A 14,936-nucleotide genomic window follows, 5' to 3' on the forward strand; every position below is an offset into this window, starting at 1 on the left:
AACAAACTCTGCACACGCACACGCACACACACACACACACACCCTTGTCTCCCCTCATCTTTGTAGCGGTGGCAGCAGATTCTAGGGGAAGGCCACATGGCTCATTGGTTCGGGTTTGCATTCGGACGCAGTGGCCTCTCTGCCTGATCTCCCTGCACAACTCCACGAGGGGGGCATTGGCTTCTGGGTAATCACCAGCAAAGAGGAGGAGCGCAGCAGAGCCAGGACCCAGGGCAGCGGTGGGCGGGCAGGCAAGCTTCGACTCCAGAGCTTAGAGAGAAAGGCAAAGGGTTCCCCTAACCGGCACAGACTCAGAAAAAGGGCCTGGAACGGGCCCTCACCAGCTCTGCCAGTGCCCATGTTAGCACAGGACCCTCATAGCTTCCTGCCCGGGCCCAAACCCCGCAGTAACACAGAGGTGTGCCCTGGGAGCGATCTTTGGAAAATCTGCCCTCTCTCTCTCTGCATCTCAGTGCCCCCCTATAAAACAGAGCCCACCCCTCCCTGCATGCATGTACAGCTCCTAGCACAACGTGGCCTGCTCTCCCTCAGGCCCCAGGCACTGCTCTAGCACAATAAACAATAGAAGGGGCTCTGGCTAGTGTGCTCATCCAGCCATTCCTAAGCTGCCTGCCTAGGCCAGTAACTGGCATGGGGAAGCCTGGCCCGGAGGAAGGCAGGAGAACAGGAGAAGTGAATGTGACTTTACCAGGAGACAGTGAAGACCCCAGCCATGGGTGCCCTCCAGCCAAGCTGCTCCAGCTCCAAGCTGTCACACCTGACATTAGCCCCCTCCCTTCCTCCCCTGCACAGCAAGCAGGAGGCTCCCGGGAGCAGCTCCAAGGCACAGGGCAGCAACAGCACATGGCAGGGGGAAGAGGGACAGCTGAACTGCCTGGCAATTGATAGCCTGCTGGGCAGCTGCCGCACAGGGAACTTAGGGGAGCAGGGAGCTGATAGGGGGAGCTGATAGGGGGGCTGCCGGTCCACCCTGGTTCCAAGCCCCCACCAGCTAGCTGCAACGGGCTGCTCTTCCGGCAAGCAGTGGACAAAGCAGGCGGCTGCCAAACAACGTTAGACGGGAGCATTGCACAACTTTAAACGAGCACGTTCCCTAATTGATCAGCACTTTGGACACCTCACAGGGATGCCAGCAGCCACCGTCCCAGCAAGTCAGTGCAGGCACAAGAGAATACAGCCCTCTAGTCACCAGAGTGGAGCGTGTTGCTGGACAGCGTTACCAAGGAGAGTGCCCAGAGGTCATCTCCCCTCCCGACTATCACCAGCAGGAAGGTGCAGGCATCAGGGTAAGGGATACTCCCTGTCCTCAGAAAGACTGGACGCCCCGGCCCTGCCTCCCCATACTTCTGAATCTCCCCAGCCGGCCAGGATTGCTGACCCCGTGGCCTGATAACCGTGCAGAGTTCCCAGGCGAGTTGTTCCCTGCCCAGGACGGGGAGTGAGCCAGAGAGAGCAGCAATCCCGTGCTCAGCCCACGAGGCCAACAGCACAGCCCCCTCGCCTCCCATCCCTAGTCCTGCCCCTCGTGCTGCCGTGAGTGGATCCTGCAAAGCACTTTGGGCTGTGGCTCAGACGGAAGACACTCTCCAAACTAAAAGTGTATCCAGCGATTTTCAGGCACCCGCGACCAGTAGATCATCTCGGCTGGACTCATGTAGTCCCCGGCATGACACCTACCCCCCCCGTACTGTTGGTGTAATCCCTGAGAGCTAGGGCAAACGCACTGACTGGCAGGGCCGCGTTCGCCAGTGCATCAATCAGACAGGAGTGAGAGGCCTGTTTCTATGGGGCTCTGCTGGTACCCTCTGGCGAGGCTCTGCACAGGCATTGGGCACAGAAAGGTTAACTAAAACGGGCACATTTTAAAAGCCCTTTGTAAACATGTTTCTTTCTGTATAAGCTCCTTGTTTTTCCTCCTTCCTCAGCACATATCCAAACTGCTCACACAGGAAGCCACAGCTGATGGCTCTGAAATTTGACCTCTTGGGAAGCGAGGCAGAAGGGAGGTCCTGCTGCGTGAGAAGAGTACGGAGCTAGTCCATGCGGTGTTCTGCACCAGCCCTCAGCACACTCTAACCCTCATGGCAGACCACATTTGGCCAGGTGCACTCCAGCCAAGGCTTTCCAGAGAAGCACAAACTGCTTGTTATGGCCATTAACTGGGTTAAAGCCTAAGCCACAAGGAAAGCAGGGCCAGGTTCGTTTATGGGGTGATAATTATACAATCCAGATGATCACATGGGTCTGTTGGTGCTGCAAACCAAATAGAACATTTCAAATCTGGCCTTTGTCCAAAGGAAGATATTTTTGCAAAATCATTTTTTTTAAATTGTTTTTCCAAAAATTTGTCCAGCTTCAACCCCACAATGTTGCCAGCTTGGACACCGTAAGGGTGGTGGGGGTTGTTTAAATTTCCACGATTGGGGGGTTGTGTTGACAATCTGTATTTTCCAGTTTAGTCAGATGGGGTGTGTGTGGGGGGGGAGAGAGTTGTTCAATATTGAAAATCTCCACTTTTCCAAAATTCCGATTTCACAAACATTTCCTCCAAAAGCACGATGTTTCCAGCGCAGGAATGAGTCCGTCGGCACATTCCCAAGCCCAGCACAATGCGAAACACTGCTAGATTTGGGCAAATCCTTTTCTGTGTTTTTCAATTGGCTGCAGTATCTCTGCCAGGGTGTTCTGTGCAACCCCCCACCCTGGAATCCTCCAGTGCAAAGCCAGGCCCCTGAGAGGGAAGGAACAGGCTGCAGAGAGGCCTTTTGGCCTCTAAGTGCCTCTTTTACTCAGCTGTTTAGCCATGGTGGCATTTTTCTGATCCTCTTACTGTTTTTTGTTTGTTTGCGGGATACATGTAGTGTGAGCCTCTAGTATGGTGTTTTTAAACAGTCTCTGTGCGCTTTGCTGGCATTTCACCCTGGCACGTTGCCTTTAATTTCCATTTAACGAGCCCCCTCACGTCTGTGCAATTCCCCTTTCTGAGGTTAAATGCTCCTGCGGTGGGTTTCTTTGGCAGTTCCCCCTCCAGGGCTGTGCCATGTAATTGCATCAGGGCTGCGATTCCTGAGAGTAACTACTCCAGCGTGGAGGCTGCACTGTGAGAGCGCGCACTGTGCACTGTCCTAAGCAGAGAACGTCTCCAAGGGCCGGCGCTGCGGTACCGCTCCTCGCCAACGCCCCACGGCGCTGCGGTACCGCTCCTCGCCAACGCCCCAGTCAGCCAGCAGGGGTTTGTTTTCTATTGTCACCAAAGGGGGATAAAAGGACTCTCCTTATCAGTGTGAGGGGGACGTTACCAGCATTCAGCCAGTATTCACAGAGGCGCTGGGCGTCATCTGGCCCCTTGGCAGCTCAGGGCCCAGGGCAGAAAGTAAACTCTCAGCCTGCGCTCATTCAATGTACTGCCCACCTGTTGCTCCCCTCCCCCACAGGGCCTGTTCCCTTTCCCCTCCCTCACCTGCCCCCCCCCCAAGGGGGCCTGTTTGCAACAGCAGCAGGTGCGGGGACAGAGGAGCAGGAACAATATTGACCCACTTATGTCAGGGGGTTGGATAACCTCAGATGAAAGGCCCATGGAAGCACATGACCCCATTACTCTCTGGGAGGGGCCGGCAGGGGTAGGGCAATGGCAGCAGGGGATGGGTACAGAGTCTCCTTCGCTCTAGCTCAGGGGACTGTGCGGTTAACATGATACTTCTTTTCCTTGGCGTTGTCTAGCCATTCATCTGAGACACTCCTCAGTGCAGCGGGGATCTATCCTGTCAAACTAATGATGTCTTTTTTCAGATGAGATTATAAGTTTCATTGATAAAGGTAATAATGTTGATATAATATACTTAGATTTCTGTAAAGTGTTTTACTTGGAACCACGTGACATTCTGATTAAAAATATAGATCAATATAAAATGAACATGGCACACATGGAATGGATGAAAAACTGGCTAACTGATAAGTCTCAAAATGTAACCATAGAAGGGGAATTGTCATTGACCAGGTCTGTTTCCTATGAGATCCTGCAGAGATCAGTTCTTGGCCCTACACTATGTAACATCTTTATCAATGCCTAGAACAAAAACATAAAATCATCACTGATAAAGTTTATGGAGGAGTGGTAACTAAAGAAGAGGACACTGATTGAGAGAGGTCTATATCGCTTGGTAAACTGGATGCAAGCAAACAAAAAGCATTTTAATTTGGCTAAATGTAAATGTACAAAACTAGGAACAAAGAATGTGGGCCATACTTACAGGATGGGGGACTCTATCCTGGGAAGCAGGGACTCAGAAAAAGATTTGGAGGTCATGGTGGATAATGAGTTGAACTTGATTTCCCAGTGGGCCAAAAGAGTTAATGTGATCCTGGGATGCATAAATAGAGGAATCTCCAGTAGGAGTAGAAAGGTTATTTTACCTCTGCATTTGGCACTAGTGCGACCGCAGCTGGAATCCTGCATCCAGTTCTGGTGCCCACAATTCAAAAAGGATGTTGATAAAGTGGAGAGGGGTCCGAGAAGAGCCACGAGAATGATGAAAGGATTAGAAAATCTGCCTTATACATTCAAGGAGCACGATCTATTCACTTAACAAAAAGAAAATTAAGGGATGATTTGATCACAGTCTATAAACACCTATATGGGGAACAAATATTTAATGGGTTCTTCAATCTAGCAAAGAAAGGTCTAACATGATCCAATGGTTGGAAGCTGAAGCTAGACCAATTCAGAGTGGAAATAAAGGTGTACATTATTAGTGGTGACAGTAATTAACCATTAGAACAATTTACCAGAGGTCGTGGTGGATTCTCCATCACTGACAATTTTTAAATCAAGATTGGATGTTTTTCTCAAAGATCTGCTCTAAGAAATGATTTTGGGGGCAGGTCTCTGGCCTGTGCGGTACAGGACGTCAGACTGGATGATCAGAATGGTCCCTTCTGGCTTAGACTCCATGAATCTAAGAATTAAACACAGTTCTCCAGCTAAGACCTCACCAGTGCTAAGCAGAGCAGGACAATTGCCTCCGATGTCTTACATCCAACATTCCTGTTAATACACCCTAGAATGATATTAGCCTAATTCACAACCACATCATGTTATTGACTCACATTCAGTTTGTGACACACTAACACCCCCTGCCCGATCCTTTTCGGGAGAACTACCCCTAGCCTGTTCTTCCCCATTTCAGAAGTATACATTTGATTTTTGCTTCCCAAGTGAAGTACTTTGCACTTGTCTTTGCTGAATTTCATCTTGTTGATTTCAGATCAATTCTCTACTTTGTCAACGTCATCCTAATCCTGTCTGCCAAACTGCTTGCAACTCTTCCCAGCTTGGTGTCAAGTGCACACTTCATACGCATACTCTCCACTGCATTATACAAGTCATGAATGAAAATATGGACTATTACCGTAGGCAGGACTCTCCTCCAGGGGACCCCACTAAATATACCCTGCCAGTTTGTCAGGGAACCATTGAAAACTAGCTTTCAGTACAGTCTTTCAGCCAGTTCCGCACTTGCCTTACAGGAATTTCATCTAGACCCGATTTCCCTAGCTTGTCTAGGAGACGGTCACGTGGGAATGTATCCACAGTCTGACTGAAATCACAATATGTCACGTCTATTGCTCCCCCCGCCCACTAGCCCTGTAACCCTATCAAAGAAGGAAACTGGATTGAGGAGTGAGGAAACCAAACCCCCCAACACCCCACAGAGCGATCATGCTGGCACCAGGGATGACAGTTGGGCTAGCTGGAAACTATGTCGGCCCCTAGCCTGCTGTACTGCTGCTCCCCCCACAGCCTAGGAGTGCCCAAATCCAGCACCGGGGTCTGGCACACAGACCATCCCCACTGGGTTGGAGGGGTGGTAGGGTGACCAGACAGCAAGTGTGAAAAATCGGGATGGGGGGTGCGGGGTAATAGGAGCCTATACAAGAAAAAGACCAAAAAATCAGGACTGTCCCTATAAAATCGGGACATCTGGTCACCCTAGGGGGTGAGGGAGCTGTGGGCCCAGCAGAACCAAAGTACACACCCTTCCCTGCTACTGATAGCAGCCTCCTCTGTACCCACAGCTCCCAGCTGTCTTCTCTGGGCTGGCCAGACTCAGATGAGAACGTGGGCAATGGGGGGGAGCTGTGCCAGGCCATCACCAGTGCTTCCTGCACCACAGCCCATCGCTGTCTCCCCACCCACCCCTCTCTGTGCCCTCTCTGCCTGGCTCCCCCCTCACTCCTTTCCACCGAGCGCCCTGAGCACAAGCCCCAACGCCGATCCCTCTCGGTAGCACTGGGCCGTGCTGAGGAGCCCTTTGGCTGATCACAGAGAGGATGTTACAGCCTCTCCCTCCCCTGACAAGCCATGTGTGAAACGTGCACCTCAGACTGCCCCCAGTCACGGCACTATCCCGGCTGGCACTGCAGAACTACAGCGACTCAGACGCCTCCCCTAGAAACCTGACGCAGCGTGTCAGAGAGGCAGGGCTGTGTCTCGCTGCACTTCGCCATCTCTGACCATGCATTTCTCATTTTCATTGGCTGGGCTGGGCAGCCGCATCAGGAACTAACAGCTCTGGACTCAGGGATGGGGAGGGCAGCGGGACAGCATGGGGGGAAGCAGGATCCATCAGGACATGGGGGTCTCAAACATCTCCCCTAAACGCAGAGGATTTTACAGGGAGCAGAGTCTTAGCTTGGGCTACCTTGGCCCAGCTCTCACATTTAAAAACCAGCTCAGTGTAACTCAGACCCCACATGTGGGTGGCCACGGGGCGAGCTCTATTTGTGGGCACAGGTACAGAGTGCACCTCCTGTGGCCTTTCCACGGCTCAGTGAGATACACCGAGCGCCCAGAGGGAACGGCTCTTACAAAGGGGCTGAGAATGCCTCATGTGAAGAACGTGGCAGCGGTGTTGCCTCCAGACCCTAATGTAGCATATGTATGCGCAGACAGTGTCCCCTCACACCATTGGATAACACTGGTGCGGAGCCCCCTGTTCACTGACAGCCTCCCAGATGGACCCCTTGCCCCGAGGTGCCATCAGCCTTCAGAGCTCTTGAGCCATGTGCAAATGGGCAGTAGTTTGCTATCCATGTAAGAGCAAACCCCGTAACCCACCAGGGGGCTAGCACACAGAACTCCCAACACCCCTGCAGATGCGCTGGGGCACTCTTGCTGCTTGAGAAAAGCACTGTCTGGTTGTGTGACAAACACAAGGAATTGCGCATACTACGCAAACGGACGTAAGGGTCAGCCACTGGCCTAGCAGGTGGGAGAGGGCTCTGAATTGCTGGTACAGAGAGCACACCTGTCCCGGACGGATGTACCTCTCACTCCAGCCCGGTGCTGTCCCACTTCACAGATTTGCATCATTAGCAGGTAGCTGTTCTCACCTCCCACCCATTGCTTCATCTCAGCACTTACTGCTCTCCCATCCGCCAGAGAGAATCACTTCAGTGACCCCTGTGGCAGTCCCACGGGAGCAGTGTTTACAGGAGCCTAATGCCCTTAAGGAGATGCTGAAAAGGAGTGCGTGTTGCAGACTGCTGCTCTCCAGAGCCAGGTGCATGACAGCTGCATGGTGCAGGAGGTGGAGAGACACACTGCAAACTCACCTCTACTGTGGTGAAGTTCTTGTCAGCTCCCAGCAAGTAGGGGGTGATGAAGCTCTCCCCAGGTCTGATCTGGGTCATGAAGCCATAAAAACAGAGGTAGAAGACGAGGAACTTCCAGCGCTGGTCCACTACAGACTCCGGGGGGTGCTTTAGAGAACCATCATCCACGACAGACATGGCTCTGCCGTCGCCCCTCTCTGGTGCATCAGAGGGAAAGGACCTTTTCCCAGGTGGCTGTCAGTCAGGGCGAGCCACCTTCAGGCCAGTCTCTCTGTCTCCTTGCTGCAGAGAATCTCCCAGACATAGATCTCGGTGCTGCTGGAATTTCTGTGGATATAGCAGAGTTTGGCAACAAATCAAATTCCTCTGCAAAATAATTGCAAACAAACACCCTGAACTTTCTCTCTAGTATATGTTTTTTCTAGCTGCAAAGACGCAAAAACAAAAAAGCTGATACACTCTTCCTTTGAAGACGCGGGCAGCACAAATAGATGGGTATTCTCAGAGGATGTTTAAGAACTAAGTAAAATAAATTGCAAACCTCAGTAAGTCTGGTTTACAGGGGTTTGCTTGTTCCTTTGCCTCACTCTTTAACTAACACCACCTGTTCCACCAAAAAGCCAGGCAGATTGGTTTGTTTCCCTCTGCTGGAAAGTTTTACTTCCCAAGGTGCTGAATTCCGGGGAGGCAAAGGGGCTTCTGCCAGAGGAATGGGAATGTTGCAATGACTCAGTCTCACCGAATTTAACAGGGAATCAAAGCCCCACTATAGAATGCTGTAGGATGGTTACCATTCTCTATTCAATAGTCTGTAGGTTAGTAGCACCGTTTCTATAATTTCCTACTAGTGACACCACAGAATCCTAGAATCTCAGGGTTGGAAGGGACCTCAGGAGGTATCTAGTCCAACCCCCTGCTCAAAGCAGGACCACTGTTAAGTATTATAGGCTTGTTCTTTAAAAACGTACTTGTTTCCTCTTGAGCCCCGTTCAAAATACAGACTATTAAACTAGTGGCCTCGCACTCATCACAATGAGATCGCTAATTCCACAGAGAGGAAAAAAGAATTCAACTGACTCAAGAGTAAGTGTTCCCAGTGAAGACAGCAGATACGGAGTTGTGCACATACAGTAACTATTGGGCAGGGATGTCGGAACAATTTTTATAGTGGAGGGGCTGAACGCCACTGAACCACACGGTAAACCCGGGATATAATGGAAACCACTTCAAGTCAGGGGGTGCTGCAGAACCCCCAGCACCTCTAGTTCCAGCACCTGTGCTATTGGGATCTGACTGACTTTAGCGCAGATTGGGAATCCAAGTTAAAAGTTCATGTGTGCATGCAGAGTGTAGCTGCCCATGTAACATATTGGCTGTAGGGACATTAGACAGATTTGCAAAGAGCTAGTTTCCCCTTTAATGATCTTCTCTCCACCTCACCCCCACCCCCATACGTATATACCAGGGATCGGCAACCTTTGGCATGCGGCCCGCCAGGATAAGCGCCCAGGTGGGGTGGGCCGGGCCGGTTTGTTTACCTGCCGCGTCCGCAGGTTCGGCCGATTGTGGCTCCCACTGGCCGCAATTTGCCGTCCCAGGCCAATGGGGGCTGCGGGAAGCAGCGCGGGCCGAGGGATGTGATGGCCCCCGCTTCATGCAGCCCCCATTGGCCTGGGACAGCGAACCACAGCCAGTGGGAGCCGCGATCAGCCGAACCTGCAGACGCGGCAAGTAAATGGGGCGGGCCGCGTGCCAAAGGTTGCCAATCCCTGGTATATACACACACACCCCACACAAAAATTGTGTTCAAAGAACATTATTAAGATTGCAAAAGTTAGGAAACGCCAGATTAAAGTTGCCTGTGGGAAAAAAATGAATGATGGTTAGGGATTTTCCCCTTCACTTTTCCATTTTTCCTTTTGTCACTAATGTTCTCCAAATGCGAGGATGTTTTGAAGAGCTAGACTGTCAACAACAAAAAAATGAAAAAGGGAAAAAAATACCCCACAGACATAATTCATTTTATTGCATTTAGTGATAAAATGGGAGATAGGAACAACACAAAAACAAAAATCCAGAAAATGGGGGGGGGACCCTAAAAGCTTCTTGCAGAAGTTTTGGTTTCAAATAAAGGTCACATTTTGTTCAAAAAAAAAAAAGTGATCAGCTCTTATGAGCAAATGGTATTTACAGCACCCAGCATGCATCTTACAACATCTGTAGGATGATCCACTTGGTGCCCCTACAGCATTCCTGCAGACTGACATCTCCTTACCAGCTGCTACTAGCAGGTCTGTAAGTGGCCACCACAAAATGCTTAGCATCCCAGAACACAACGCTGCAGAGTACACATGGCCCCCAGGACAGAACAGGAAAGGAGAAGACAGGGGAGGATCCCGTGGGATTCTAATTCACAAGAGAGCCATTTTCACACCATGTCACAAGTGAACGCCCACACAAAGTTCCATCTGTGAGCTTTTTACCTGGTCCCCTATTGCAGCACTATAAGCCATTCAGCACCTCTAGTTTAAAAAATTGCAGATGCATGGGGGCCTGTGCAGTCTGTTGTGGTTTTCAAAATTCTTCTGTTTGCAAAGCTTTACAGCTCAAAATTCACATCTCTTCTTACAGGCAAACACCCTAATTATTCAGAACCAGATCCATCACTGAGCACTTTCTGAGAACTTGTCCCCCAACAACAGGCAATAGACATAGCTTTATAACTGTTTGCAATGTTGTTGCAGCCATGTGGGTCCCAGGATATTAGAGAGACAAGGCGAGTGAGGTATTTTGTATTGCCCTCACTTCTGTTGGTGAAAGAGAAGCTTTTATGCTTACCTATGAAAAAGAAGTCTGTGTAAGCTTGAAAGCTTGTCTCTTTCACCAATAGAAATTGGTCTAACAAAAGATATTACTTCTCCCACCATACCTCAGGCTAGGAAAGATGATCGCCTGCTAATGTGAACACTTGGTTGGGATGCCCTCAAAGGGATGTGCTGGGAAGCTCAGATCATGAGAGAATTACAATCTGCAGTTCTCTTTAGAAAGTGCCTGTAAATTTCAAAAACATTTCCCATCTCAATTCAGGATGAAAAATCATACTCTTGAAAGTTTTTGCAAATCAAAAATCTAAAAAACCAAACTGGTTCAGGTCAACTGGATTGATTCCTTTTTAATTGTGGCCATTTAACCAAAAAAAAAATTATTATTTTTTTTTACCATAATTGGCTAGGCTTCAAAACAAAAAGTAATTTCAAACTAGAAAAATGGAATTTTTGTTTAAATTGCAATGTTTTGACAATTTTTGGATATTTTTTCAAGTTGGAAAATTGATTCAAACTAACCCTTTCTCACAAAATGTTTTGGTTTTGATGAACTGGCATTTTCTGAAAAAATCATTTTGTCAAAACAGTCCTGACCAGCTCTAGTACTAACTTTTTGGAATTGATAGATCTTTTTTTAATAAACAAGACAAAGGGGAATGAAAAAATAGTAAAATGGACACTAATGACTGGGAGAACTTTTGAGATCACCAGATTAGTAAGTACGCAAACAAACCCAGTTAAAACAATTAAACCGACTGCATGACAAGTATTCATTTATTTTGACATGTGTAGTTTAGCTGTTCTTCAGAGAATTCAAATATAGTGCATTCTGTAAGACTGGTTTTTGAGGTCTCTCTGCCCTTAAATCTTTCCTGAGAAATGGAGTGAGATTGCTGGGCCAGAGGCAGGGGGGATGTGTGAGAGAGTTAGCTAAATTTGTGGTTTGGCAAAAGCAAGACTTAAGGGGGTTCAGTGAGTAAAGTGTTAGTGCTAAATCATAGAATCATAGAATATCAGGGTTGGAAGGGACCTCAAGAGGTCATCTAGTCCAACCCCCTGCTCAAAGCAGGACCATCGCATCCACTCAACAAATAAGGTAACTAGAAATCCCGACATCCAGTTCAGAATCTAAGTAAAGGGCATTGGTCAATTCCTTAGGAAGGGGGTCCAAATCTTTCAGCATCTACAGCAGAGGTGGGAAAACTACGGCCCGCGGGCCACATCCGGCCCACGGCACCGCTCTCCACAGCCCCTGAGCTCCTGGCCCAGGCGGCTAGCCCCCAGCCCCTCCCCTGCTGTTCTCCCTCCCCCGCAGCCTCAGCTCACTGCGCCACCCGCGCAATGCTCTGGGCGGCAAGCTCCTGGGGCAGCGCAGCGGCAGAGCCTGGCGTGACCCAGTGCTCTGTGTTGCGTGGTGTGTGGCTGGCTCCAGCTGGGAGGCGTGGCTGCCTGTCATGGTGCAGCCGCGCCGCCAGCCACCGGCACGGTAAGGGGGCAGGGAGCGGGGAAGGGGGGTTGGATAGAGGGCAGGGGAGTTCGGGGGGGGGGGGTCAGGGAACGTGGATAGGGGTTGGGGCAGTCAGAGGGCGGGGAACAGGGGGGTTGAATGGGGGCAGGGGTTCCGGGGCGGTCAGAGAGAAGGGGTGGTTGGATGGGGCAGGGGTCGGGAGGGGCAGTCAGGAATGAGAGGGGGGTTGGATGGGGCAGCGGGGGGGCAGTTAGGGGCGGGGCATCTGGGGGCGGTCAGGGGACAGGGAGCGGGGGGGGTTGGGGCAGGGGGGGCCATCAGGGAACAGGGTGGTTGGATGGGGCAGGAGTCCCGGGGGGGCTGTCAGGGGGTGAGAGGCTGGGGGGGTGGAGGCTGGGTCACGCTTGCCTGTTTGGGGAGGTGCAGCTTCCCCTAACCGCCCCTCCATACAATTTCTGAAACCCAATGAGGCCCTCAGGCCAAAAAGTTTGCCTGCCCCTGATCTCCAGACCTCTTCAGCAAATGTTCTGCTCAGTATGCTCTTATTTGGAATAATGCCCAGAACAAGATTTGTGAACTTACTTCCTATCCCATGACCTCATCGATTTAAATCCCTTGGGACCGGAAAGAGGGAAAGACAAATGACATCACCATCACCCTACAATATAGACTCTACCTACCGCAACAGCCCTTATACACCTGCCAAGTACAGCAGATACCCAACATTCCCTGGGACTTGCAGTGCAGGAGATATTTCCTACTGTGGGCAGGGGAGGAAACCCTTCTAATATGCAGGTAACTTTATCCATCAGTTTAAGGTAAAACCGACAACTTTTGACTGTATCTGGTTCGGACAGCCCTGCCCACTCCCCACAAATACACTGAACTCCACCAGTAAGCAGATGAGAGAAGTTCTTACTTATCTCCTCATTGATCAATAAGTCTATAGATCCCTGACAAATGACAAACCGGATCACTGCAGTCGGGCCTAACCTGGGCAAATCAGACACCTAGGGCCCAATTTATCTCTGGTGAGGGGACTCCTTTGGCTTCTGAGGGAGGGACCTTGGCCAATTATCTGTCCAACTCCTGCCCTCTCAAGGCAGTTAGACCCTCACTCCTAGCTCGGATAGGGTGCCCAGACAGCAAGTGTGAAAAATCGGGACGGGGGTGGGGAGTAATAGGAACCTATATATGAAAAAGACCCAAAAATCGGGACTGTCCCTATAAAATTGGGACATCTGGTCACCCTAAGCTCGGATGCTGGTCCTTCTGCCACACACTCACAAACTCACCCTTGTGACATACCAGCTGACAGGCCATCCTCACTTGGTCACAGAGTGGCAAGTTGCAGAACTAGAGGCTGGGTCCTGGTCCCTGCACCGTCACAGACTGGGCACACTTTAGAGATGTCAGTCCCTGAAGGAACGTAGCATTGCAATCACTCTACAGTTAAAGGTCTCTACCAGGCACGGTGCATTTGAGGGCTCCATGAGTAACTAGGAGAGGGGCATGGACACACTTCAATCTGCATCCATGTGCATGCAACATTCAGTCTTAGCAACTCCTCTCCGTATCTACCTTGACGTTCAACAGTTCTGTATAATCTCTAGGGATAGTAATTCCATGCTTGAATAATAAGAATATAACAGTAAGAATACACTACCAACCACCTGACCAGGATGGTGAGGTGACTGTGAAATGCCCAGGGAGATTAGAGAGGCAATTAAAATAAAAAACTCAATAATAATGGGGGATTTCAACTATCCCTATATTGACTGAGTACATTGGGGGGAGGGATTGCTCAGTGGTTCGAGCATTGGCCTGCTAAACCCAGGGCTGTGAGCTCAATCCTTGAGGGGGCCACGTAGGGATCTGGGGCAAAATCAGTCCTGCTAGTGAAAGCAGAGGGCTGGACTCGATGACCTTTCGGGGTCCCTTCCAGTTCTATGATATAGGTATATCTCCATATATTTATGTCACCTCAGGATTTGGGGGGGGGGGGGGCGGAAGAGGGCAGAGAAAGTTTTTAGACACCTTAAATGACTGCTTCTTGGAGCAGCTGGTCCTGCAACCCACAAGAGGAGAGGCAATTCTTGATTTAGTCCTAAGTGGGGCACAGGATCTGATCCAAGAGAACCCCTCGATAATAGTGACCATAATATAATTAAATTAAATATCCTTTGGGGGAGGGGGAATACCACAGTAGCATTAAACTTCAGAAAGAGGAAGCTAGTTAAATGGACATGGACATTAAAAGGTACAGCCACAAAAGTGAAATGCCTACAAGCTGCATGGAAACTTTTAAAAATACCATAATAGAGGCTCAAATTAAATGTATGCCCCAAATTAAAAAACACAGTAAGAAGACCAAATAAGTGCCACCATGGCCAAATAACGAAGTAAAAGAAACAGTCTGAGGCAAAAAGGAATCCTTTCAAAATTGGAAGTTAAATCCTACTGAGAAAAATAGAAGCATAAGCTAAAGTTAAAGTACAATTAGGCAGGCAAAAAAAGAATTTGAAGAGCAACTAGCAAAAGACTGAAAAACTAACAGCAATTTTTTTAAATTATGTCAGAAGCCTGCCAAATAATCAGGGGGCCACTGGACAGTGGTGACGCCGAGAACTCATGGAAGACAAGGCCACTGCAGAGACGCTAAATGAATTATTTGAATCAGTCTTCACTGCAGAGGATGTCAGGGAGATTTCCACACCTGACCCATTCTTTTTAGGTGACAAATCTGAGGAACTGTCCCAGATTTAGATGTCAGTAGAGGAGCAAATTGGAACAAATTGATAAATTAAATGGTAATAAGTAACCAGGACCAGATGGTATTCACCCAAGAGTTCTGCAATTTCACATTTGAGTTCCTTCAGAACTACTAACTGTAGTCTGTAACCTATCATTTCAATCAGCTTCTGTACCAGATGACTGGAGGATAGCTAATGTGATGCCAATTTTTTAAAAAGGCTCCAGAGGTGATCCTGGCAATTAAGACTGGTAAG

General features: G+C 49.6%; 1 protein-coding gene across 3 annotated transcripts in view; it reads right to left on the minus strand.

The window, feature by feature from the left end:
* The window catches only part of SLC19A1 (solute carrier family 19 member 1), a 35,195-nt gene that overhangs the window by 12,721 nt on the left and 7,538 nt on the right, over positions 1–14,936 (minus strand). For 2 of the 3 annotated variants that reach the window (XM_005282635.5, XM_005282638.5), the window contains exon 2: positions 7,636–7,962. In XM_005282635.5, the coding sequence (XP_005282692.2) occupies positions 7,636–7,812 (177 nt within the window). In that variant the 5' untranslated portion in view covers positions 7,813–7,962. Of the gene's footprint in view, positions 1–7,635; positions 7,963–13,223; positions 13,348–14,936 lie in introns of all 3 variants that reach the window. The other variant, XM_065562231.1, reaches the window with a different exon arrangement.

Source organism: Chrysemys picta, chromosome 11 (genome assembly GCF_011386835.1).
Source record: "Chrysemys picta bellii isolate R12L10 chromosome 11, ASM1138683v2, whole genome shotgun sequence".
Classification (NCBI taxonomy): Eukaryota; Metazoa; Chordata; order Testudines; family Emydidae; genus Chrysemys; species Chrysemys picta.